The sequence below is a fragment of the Parasteatoda tepidariorum genome, chromosome 3, assembly GCF_043381705.1.
Source record: "Parasteatoda tepidariorum isolate YZ-2023 chromosome 3, CAS_Ptep_4.0, whole genome shotgun sequence".
NCBI lineage: Eukaryota > Metazoa > Arthropoda > Arachnida > Araneae > Theridiidae > Parasteatoda > Parasteatoda tepidariorum.
The window spans coordinates 85,944,703-85,956,228 of NC_092206.1; the positions used below are offsets into that span (position 1 = coordinate 85,944,703).

Here is an 11,526-nt window from a genome sequence, read left to right on the forward strand (position 1 = left end):
ATATACTGTGATATCATGGATTAGTAAATACCATAATTTGAAAGAAAAACTAAGTTAAGGTTGTAATTAGTTCCTAGAAATCGTCCCAAGGTACAACATTCTCCTCTTATAATTAGCGTCAACAATAAAATTACGTTTAATTTATTTTATACATTTATTAAATATCACAATTTCAATTTATGTCAGCAAAATTATTCACCGGTATAATAAAACTTAATGTCGGTAATATTTTACATGCTCTAAGAACGTACTGACATCCATGTAATAACTAACTTAATTGTCTGAAAATGAAATCAATACTTTCATTTCTAAGTTAAGGGAAATTTAGAAAAGATATTGAATTTTCAACAGTTCAAAATACAGTATAAACAGTTTTATTAGATAATTTAAACTAGATTATAAAATTGCTTTAAATAAAATGATTATTCATGCATAACTATTATTAAAACTACTCAGACATTAAACTATTAATCAATACAGCAGCATATTTATTATATTAATCGATGGTAAATATTTTGAAAAAAAGGTGAAGAAAACAGTATTTTGAATTGATTTTTGCGACAGCGTAAGACCACTCGCTTTTATTGCATTAATGATAAGCATCCTCCTTTGCTAAAAAGTAATGAAAGAAAGAATGAGGCCGATTTAAACAAGAGATTTCCAATCAAAGATTGAATTTTAAACAAAATTTGGCTCTTTGAGATAGTTAAAAAAATGATGAAATATATTGTTATAAACAAGAGCCTTCTTTAAAGTTGACAGGAAACACCCACAAGTCATAAGTTCTACAGAAAATCTCTGAATATCAACAAGCTAATACTTGTGTAAATGGATTGCAGAACGAAATAATAGCCTCATTTTCATCGCAGTTTCAAGCACGATGAAAGGGTGAAGAAATTGTCAAAAGTATAAAATCTTACTAGAATTCATGCCAAAACTTGTGATACTGGTTTAGAAGTAGTAAGGAGGGCATATTTAATAGTAATCAATAACAAAATGTAGTAATATTCCAAATAAACCGCTGTTTTCCAAAATACTTGGTTGACTTATTTTGGGACTGGCTAGTTATTCTTTGTCTAATATTTCCTAAATAACAATGAGCTTTTATAAAGTTGTTGCTATTATTTTTAAGTATACTAGCCTTTTTTGGCAACCAGTTTCGCCGCCACCTTTTAATAGCAATCTAGCTGAATGCACACACAACACAACTGCATTTAAATATTCTAATTCTTCAACCCTTCCTCAAATCATAAGCCTTGATATACAAACCAATTTTTTTTTTTACCGCTTAGCTGTCTCTTACGGCTTTGTCCAAGCTGAAGTACTTTGATTTCAATTTTAATTATTTCTTCAAAATTGTCAGAACTTTTTATGTATTGAATTTAAAATCCGTCCGTCAGCCATTAAATCCCTCAAACCACGTAAGTATGAGTTTAAAACATCTCAGAACAGCAGGCATAATTGTTAAAATTATTTCCATCTCTGTTGTGAGATAAGATGGAAAACTTATAAATATGTTCCATTACATGCTATACTACTTCCTCACGCACCTCTTGAGCCATAAGTAAAGTATCGTATAATATATGCTCGAAAAATGCAAGCTCCGTCACCAATAATTGATATGACAGCATACGACGCCATAGCAACGTTTATGTTTAATGTTGTTACTTTCATTTAAGAATTGATAAAAAAATAAATCCAAATATTTACTTTTCTTAATAGTTTTTATTTCCATTAAAATGCAAAACTATTATTAATAAATACTTAACGTGTAACTATACAACACTACCTAACCTATTACGTAAGACAACCTAATGAAAAAAATACTTTACGAATAACTAATTATTTAACCCAACTTAAATTTTTAATTAAGACAAACTAATAAAATGAACTATAGCGTTACAGATAGATAAAGATATAACCGTGTTTATGGTGCCATTTAAGAGAAATGTATAGATAGATTATGTATTGAATAGCAAGAAAAAAGTTAATCTTTTAAGTCAAAATTTTTAAGCGTTCTAAAAAAAAACAATAATACGCTTGCCTTAGCATCGAAGCAATTATTTTTAAATTAACTCAATTTATTAATCAAAATATTTACAGCATTTTAGCTTCTGCGAACAAAAGTAATCATTAAAAAATCCTTTTCTCGGCCGTTTCTTTATTAGATCATTTATAATATCACTATGCAGCATTTAATTTTTAATCTTAAGGAAGACTACAGTACCGTACATTTCATAAGTGTCAAGCTGTTTTCAATAATCAATGACGGTGAATGTGAGAACGAAGCACTGTTTTTACAAAAAAAGAAATTCCTCTTTAAGCTCAAATAAATCACCAACTTTTTGACTCAACTCAAAGAAATAAGTTCTTAATTTACCTTCGAGCCAGATCCATCATTGTGAACATTGCATTTTTCCTTCTTGATGGAAGAACCAGGAAGCCTTTTCATTCTTTTTGCTGTATCAGGTAAACTTGGCGATGATTTATGTTTTGCTCACTGAATCGTTATTACTGCCTTTTGGCCATTTACTAATAATGCGTTAAGGATCTATTGATCTATTAGGCAGTGTCTAGAATTGGAGAATTTCAATATTTCCAGGCAAAATAATATTGAAAGAGAAACTGATTTGCGTTGGAAACGTCAGTATTTGACGGATAGAAACAAATAAATGAAATATATCAATAACTGATTTCAATTTAATCATTTAATTTTTCTTTAAACAACTTGAACTTCAGTTTTCTTGCTTCCATTTGAAATTGAAAAAAATTAGTTACAAATTAATAACTTTTAACATCATTTGTGTTCAAAAAAGTTGTATTGGTTTGTTTGAGAGAAGTATTTTTTGTTGTTTAACTATAGGCGAATTATAAGACTCAGTTTTTTTATTTGTCGATGAAAGAGTCAACCTTTTAATTCTTTTTGCCGTATTATGTTAACTTGTGCTGATTTATATTTTGCTCACTAAATCATCCTTATTACTAACTTTTGACTGTTTACTTTATAACCTATTAAAACCCTATTATTCTAAAAGGTGGAGTCTAATGCTGAAGAATTTCAATAATTTCAGTCAAAATTCTATTGGATATGTTGTAATAGTCTATTGGATTGTCTATTGGAATGTCTATTTGATATGTTGTAAACTGAAAGAGTTTCAATAAATAAATAAAATTAGCTTATAATTTTTTAGTTACTTGAACTAATAAATTAAAAATAATCAATTAAAATTAATCGATTTAAAAATTTTTAGTTATTTGAATTAATTCAAATAAATAAGTATCCTTAATAAATAACTAATAAATAAGTACAACCCGAAAAAGGTACTGAAATAACTGAAACATTTTAGTGGTGCTTTGAATTTCTTGGTCACGATGCAAGTATCGGAAAAAAATACCATTTCTGTATTCACAAACCATCGGAAGAAAGGTTATGACCAAACCGTAATACTTAAGAAATAGTTTTACAAATGACGCAAGATGCGAGAGAGCTTAAGCTTGTTGTTTAATTTTGAGTATAACAGAAGCAAACGTTTAGAGATGAGGTGGCTCAAGAGCTAGAGCTTTCGCCTACCAATGAGGTAACAGAGGTTCGAATCTTAGCTATGTCTGTTTGATACTTCCGGCTCACATCGATCACAGTGCTGACATAAAATATCTTCAGTGCTAGAAAAATCATTGGTTAGAATTCCATTGCCGTAGGGGAGTTCTTTTTCTTAAAAAAAGTTTAAAAACTAAGAAGTTTAATACTTATTACACACTGTCGAAATTATCTCGGCTACATTATACATATGAGATGCTTTAGAAAAATATTCTAAATAAAATTACCCTAAATTTAAACGGAATACATTTACATTACTGCAAAATATTCTAATTAAAACTACACTACTATTTAGATAAAAACAAGATTTCTATTCTTAAATTCGTCAGTATCGTGCAATTGATTGCGAATGACTGTAATTTCGTAATGAAATTAATGTAATGTAAAAAAGGCACATTAATTATTAGCTAAGACTTAGAGACTAAGGCACATTAATTATTAGCCTAAAACTATTTTTCTCTCCATAAAATTGAAATCTGCAGGAAAACGGAAAGGGCTTTTTTTTTCTCGTAAACGTAGTTTTTCTAACCGACCCAATTTTGAGTTTACTACTACCAATGTTCAACTCCGCAGTCTTGTCATTTTGAACCCAATCCATAAGACAAAGGAACTCCTAGATCAAGGATAAGGAGAAAATAGCTTGCGTGAAGGACTTTTTTGATGGTGCTAACCGGCATTTAAGTTACAAGTAAAGGAAAACCACGAAAACCTCCCACGATTAGCCTGATAGCAAGAGAGGTGGGGGGGGTCATGATCAGTCAACCATTGAGCATATTTTACGCCAGCATTGTCCTCGGTGTGAGACTAGTGCGAAATTCGTATCATCAGCTATCGCTGGGATCCCGTTTCACTTCTTTGAGAGGCGAGAGCTCTATCTCCTGGGACACCATGAATCTAAAGTGATTTTGGTAAAATAAAACCTTCCAAATTAAAATTCCAAAAATCCCGTACCTTGATTGAATTTATTGGAATTCAGCAATTCTCTTTTCCCCCCACAGTTGTTCTTTCATTGTTTACTTACTTGACTAAGTATCAGATCTTGGGCTTTCGCTTTCAGTTCAAATACCGGATAATCCCATTCATTTATTCTACAGAGGAGGGGATCAGAACTTAACGTATCAGGATCAAAATGATGGCCGTTTACTACGAATCCTGGTAGGGTATCCTGCAAAATAATAAAATGTTTTATTTTAAGCAACAGTTTAATAACATAAATGATATCTATTTTTTAAAGATATAAAACATGCGTGTAAAAGTTCCACAAGTGAATTTTCTAATGAAGTTTTATTTTGATTGTTGATTTATTTTGATTGTTATTTATTTTGATTATTTGGAATTTTCTTGAAAGTAATTTTTCTACCCAATTATTTTTTTAAAATTAAAATGTCTACACAGTAGGCAATCTACAATCCGAATTCTGAATTATGATCAGTTTGTTACTAATATGACTGATAAACGATTTACTATTTATAAAACATTTATAGTATTGTTATAGTTTTAATTAACTTGTATTTTGTTGTACACTGTAAGCATTTTGGCTCAAATTATACTATAAAGTACCGGAACTTTGAGTGCTCTATCCGTACAATCCATTTTATATTAATCGTTTTTACTGTAAAATCGATTTTTACCGTAAAATATTACAACGTAACTTTTACAGTAATATTTTAATTAGAATGATTCAGCAATTTTACGATAATTATTATTGTAAAATTAATGGTATATCAGATTTTTTTGTTCCTAACATGTTCTGGTAAAAATACTTTTTGCGGTAAAAAGTACCTATTTCCTAAGTAATTTTTTACAGTGTATTTGTATTTTGCTGTAACTTGCTCCGGGTGTTCCGAAAAAACTGAAAATCACTTAAAGAACCAAAAAAATAAAATAAAAAAGCCTGGTTTATTGCTTCAGTAAAAAAAAAGAAGATAATATTCTCCCTCAATTTCAAAATTACTAACAAGGTTAGTTAACTTCTTACTGAGAAAAATAAAATACAATATTTTAAAATGTGAATTCATTTATAGCAACAACATGACGCAGTCTGAACACAAAATTTAACTGACGTCCATCAAACACGTTAGTAAGAATCTTTTGACATGAAACAGATAATAATCTTTTCAAGTTTTCACATAGCAGTGCTAACTATTAACGGACTAAGTAGCTGATCTTAAATTTTGGTGAAAGGCAAAATTGTTCGTTTTCCTCAACAAAACGCAGTAAACCTTAAATTTCAATCTTCTTCTGTTTTCCTTTAATAGATTTTTTAAATCGACGATTATTTTTGAGAACCCGATAATTGATAAAAGTCACTAAATTTTTGATTTGTGTTTTATTTAAAAATTTTCGGATTTTGTAAGTGATTCGAAATTTTGGTGAAGGACCAAATTTCGATTTTCTTCAACAAAACGCAGTAAAGCTTAAATTTTAATCTTCTTTTGTTTTTCTTTAATTGTTTTTTCAAATCAATGATTATTTTTGAGAACCCGATAATTGATAAACGTTATTAAAACTTTTTTGATTTGCGTTTTTTTAAAGCTCTTTTGAGTTTAATACTTGAAAACCTATTATAAACTAAGCTTTATACTTCCTTTAAAAAAACCATTTATGCATCCTATTAAATAAGCAAGGGGAAATTATTTTTATTTAACATGACCAGTAAAATTAAGTGATAACTACTAAAAAAAGTTTAAATACTAAAGCGATTACTTATAAAAAGTTGGAAGAAAAAATGACATCGCATTCATTTTAGTTTACTTTCAAATATTTTATTTCTTTAAAGCAAAATCAGTATTTTTATCTCCGTGTAAAACCTCTCGAAATTGTAAATTTTAACATTTTTAACTAGTTAATCCTTAGTATACTACTTTTTCCAAAATTTTAAAAACTGTGATTAAATACTGTTTATTAATTTCGAACAATTTATCGAATACATAAGTATATTATTTTAGACATTAAATGTGCTGCCAGTACACAATACAGATTGTAAAATGTATTGTGATGCACTTTATACGTATTTACAGACAACGTATGTACAAAAATTTACGTTCTTCTTTACCTAATACATTGGTTGGTTAATGCATATGTGCATAAATTTTAGTTATATATATATAAATACATATACTTATATTATAAATATAACATACATGTACGTATGTATATATCTTATATTTATGTACATATGTATATACAAACAACGTGGAAATGTGCGTGGATGCACAATGAATAAATATATTTTATGTACAGCAAGCAAAAAAGAAAACGGACCACCTTGAATAACTTTTAATCTAATGATCGGATCTTTACGTTCCAGGACTCAATCTTAATGGCTCGAGAGGGTAACATCTATGCTAATAGTATGCTAGTTAATTAGTACAGACGATATTTTAAGTCACAAAATTAGACACAAAAACATACTTTTTCTGAGTAAACATAACGCATTTTCAAAGCATCCGGATTTCAACGGATTTCTCAACGCAAAAAAAAAGACTTTTACTAGACTTTTATTATTTTTTAATATTTTATCTAATAATGGTTGAAAAAATGCAGAATTGCAATGTAAATAAATTTTTGTATCTTTTTAAAGAATATAATTTTATAAAATTTAAGCAAAATCTGTCGAATAGTTCCTGAGAAATCAAATTTTTAATATCTGAATTTTGTAAAATTTAATTTCTCAGGAACTATTCAACTGATTTTGCACAAATTTTGCATTCTACCAAGCAAAGTTATACTCTTTAAAAGTATGCAAAAAATTTTTCCTTACAATTAAAACTTTTTCGACCATTATTAAACAAGTAACAAAAAATATTAAATAAAAGTTATTTTTTCCATGAAACCTATAAACGAATTTTATAAGTCTCTGCAAGATAAGTCTCTGCTCCTGACCAAACTACGGGGACCATATTTCCCAGATTGCGATTTTAGGGTTCAGAAATCCGAATCAACCAATCAAAAGGCATGTTTATACAGAGAAGGTATGTTTTTCTGCCTGATTCAGTAAATTAAAATATCGTCTGCATTTATTAATTAGCATATTTGAGATCACCCTCTCAAATCACTATGATTGAGTCCTAGAACGGGAAGATCTGATCATTAGATTAAAAGTTATTCAGGGTGGTCCGTTTTTTTCTGATGCACTGTATATACTTGTGTATGTGCAATGCATGCGTTTGTTCATGTATTCATATATCTGTACATTATGCTTGTTTTTTTTTGTACGAGCAATACATAATATAATATGTATGTCACATGCATGTATGTATAAAGTTTTTCAGTCTTATTCATGCATATACAAAGTATGTAAGTCCTGTGCATGTATGTGAAGTTTATTTATGTCCATGCATGTATATACAATATATATGTATACATGTGTGTATGGCTGCAGAGCTGCCGGCGTCCATGTCCATGTATGTACAACACATGTAAGTCCCATGCATGCGTTCAATAAATTCACGTACAATATGTGTATTCCTCGTGAATTGCTGCATTAAATACTCTTAACTTAATATTGTACTATTTATCGAACACATAAGAATATTTTGTTCTTAAGAAGTTGAATGTAATGGCATGTTCTAAAACATATTTCTTTGAGAAAAATGTTCGTCTTCTAAATATGTTATTAACTTTTGGTTGCTGTGTTTACGTAAAAATTAATTTAAAACGGAGGAACGCGTGATAAAAATTGATAAAAAAAAATCAATATTAGCTACGATGTACATTTAGAAAAAATATCACGTTTCACAAAACGTCATTTTAATAAAAGGAAGCTTTAAACAACTTTTTTCGTGATAGGGATTTTATTTTCTGTCCTTTATATAAACGCGAAGGAATTATTCAGAAGGTTGTAGAGAATTTTTATATCATTTTTGTTCTTAGAGTCTATTGGATAAAACGAACATTGATAAAAGTTAAACTATATTTTTAGAACGTTTTTATTTATTTCAAGAAAGCTTAGCTAAATGATTATTACAAACATATATACTACTTTTTAATAAAAAACTACATTATGTATAATCTTATATTATGTATGTACAACTTATATATTATGTATAACTTACGTTATGTATAATCCTAAGTTATATAAATTTAGCAGAAATTTATAAGATATTATTGCATTTATAAATAATTATTCGTATTACGTAATTCGCTAATACAATAGCATAGCTACAATTAAACAAAATGTCTTTTTGAATTTTGAGAGTTTTTGTAGAATATTTTACAGGTAATTGTAGGAATTTGATTTCCATATAATTTAAAATCATTATTGCCTTTTAAATACTTTTAAACTGTATTTTTTTTTGCTTAAATTTGATTAAATAATTCATAGTAAGTACAAAATTTCTTTTTTATAGCAGAAGCCGAACTTAATTCCAACTTCATGAAAGTTAATTATTTGACAACTTGTATGCGAAATGTTGCAAGTCGTATAAATTGCTGACATAAAAGACTGAATATTTGCCTGATGTTTTAAAAGTTATTGAGTTAAAAATGCGAAATTGAAATAAATGATATAAGTTTAACACCGAAAAATATTTCTAAATCTCAACTGATACGCTTCAAACAAAATATTCGAAACTAAAAATGCCTATTCACTGTTATAATTTTCATTCCAAAATTACGGTAAAATAACCGACAGCAGTCTGTCCATCCAATCAATCGTAAAGTTTACTGCAAAACATTCTTTATCTTTAGGGTTTTGAAACCATTTACAATAAGTATGTATTCGTTGTTTTTTAACCATACAGCCAGCATGGTTTCAAAACCGTAAAGTAAGAAATTTAACTGCACATTGAAGTTAGGCTTAAACTGAAGCTAGGCTTAACTGCGCATTAAAGTCTAGGAATTAGGTTGCGGTTGAGTTGTATTTTATCAAATGAACCGTAGAATGTGGTTTAATTAGTTTATCTGGTTGTTTTGCCTATCGTAAGAGATGGAGTATACTGGACTTTTTTATGTTTTTTTCGGGTGCTGCCATCTATGCGTGAGTGAGAGAATCATATTTCAATAGTAAAGGACTAAAAACTGGTGAGCCTAGCAGGCTGGAAACTCTTAACGTGTTGGAGTGATTGGAGGAAATATTGTCATGTCAACAATGGGACTTGAACCTCTTAGTTCTGTCGGTCATGAGATTTACACACTAGCCTTCTCGGTTATAACATGCACCTAGTAGCAAGTAACTAAGTGAATTGATTAGGTAGTCCTAGTTGGTGCCATAAAGTCCTGGTAACTTAACCATTTCTACCGAGAAATTTCTAACAGTGTAAACTGTAAAAACTGTAGTGATCCATGTCTCCAAATTTCACGTCAAAAAACTCAAAAATTTGTTTGGAGGAACACTTAGTTTCAAGTTAACACTGCATTAAGCTTTTGTATACAATTTGGAAGAGGTTGTTAAATCTAAGATACCTTTAATGGAAAAAGTTTACATCAAAATCACGATCATTTACGCCAAACGTTAAGTGTTTTTGCTTCAGAAACCACTAATGTGGGAGCACTTTTTATATCCTCCATACAATGTTTATAATTGATCACGTTTGTTGTTGTTTTCTCTACTATAAGCAGAAACAATAGTTATCATTAAAAATATGTATGTATGTTTTTCGTTGTGTAAGAACGATAGTTTAACTATTTCAACCTGTAAATCCCTGTGCTAAATTTTTATTTTCCTTCCTTTTTTACTTTATTAAGCATAATTCAAATTATTTTTAAAATATTGCCTGTGCTACGTGTTGTTTGATTTGCAAAGTAATTTTCATTTAAGAAATAATTCATATATGCATCCTATATTAATAAACGCAACTTCGTATTGTCTTCTAAATATAATTTTACTGACATTCATGTGTATCTTACCTTACTGTAAATATAAATTTTAGTGCTACTGAATACCAGCTGTTTTACGCTAAGTAGCGTAGAAGAATATTCTTAGTGTTCCACTATGCTAGAGCCTTTTACTATGCTAAAGCTTAGCACTTAGGTGTAAAGTAGCTGCAACCATCTTTAGACTTAAGATACACAAGTAGTTTTTACACCGTGCATCACTGTTATGAAAAATTTATATATGCACTAGAACAACAAACTAAACCACAAAATAAAGAAGCAGTTTTGAGAAAATACAATATTTGTACAAAAATACTAACTTATTTTTAATGTTGAAATATGTCAAAGTGCACCGTGATATAATTTAAATGAAAAAAAAATGCTTACTTAAAAAGGGGCATTTTTAAGCAATATAAATTCATGAAATATAAGAATGAAAGGAAATGAGCGAAAATTTTTATTCTCTAAATACATTCGAAAAACTATAACTTGTTGCTTGTTGTTCAACTCAAAAATTCAAACAAAGAGTGGAAAACTTTTCAGTTTCACTATTAAACCATCCTGAAGATATCTTCCATTTCTTACTTTATTATAATTTCTTCGTTCATTTCTTTTGATAAATTTTTAAAGATAAATAGCTATTTATATTACCAGCTAATATTTTGCAGTTTCGAAAAATATTTGAGATGAAAATTCATTTTGAAAAAGGATATTTAATGCATTTAGAATAGAAGAATAAATCTCTCTAGGTATTAAATTTCAGATTCAATATTTTTGATAAAAATTTGTGGTTTTTGTGACAGAAGCTAGTTGTGTCAGGTTTATTCTATGTTATTTTAAAATTTAAGCATCAAATGAAAATAGGGAATTTTTTTGAAGTGAAAAAGAATGAAAATTACAATATTATTCACGAAGAAATTCCGGAATAGATTAAAAATATTTGCTTTTTAAAATATGAAATGAAGTTAATTTGTTAAAATATTTTTATATTTTAATTTTTAAATTTCTGTTTCGATTTACCAAAATTACGTAAAATTTTTGTTACTTTCAAAATCTCACAAATGTATATATATATATATATATATATATGCATGTTCTAAAACATATTTCTT

General features: G+C 28.5%; 1 protein-coding gene across 2 annotated transcripts in view; it reads right to left on the bottom strand.

Annotated features, from left to right (window-relative positions):
- Positions 1-11,526, bottom strand: part of LOC107436844 (cGMP-inhibited 3',5'-cyclic phosphodiesterase 3A) — a 286,371-nt gene that overhangs the window by 72,585 nt on the left and 202,260 nt on the right. For both annotated transcript variants that reach the window (XM_071178926.1, XM_016048661.3), the window contains exon 6: positions 4,620-4,763. In XM_071178926.1, the coding sequence (XP_071035027.1) occupies positions 4,620-4,763 (144 nt within the window). The remainder of the gene's footprint in view (positions 1-4,619; positions 4,764-11,526) is intronic.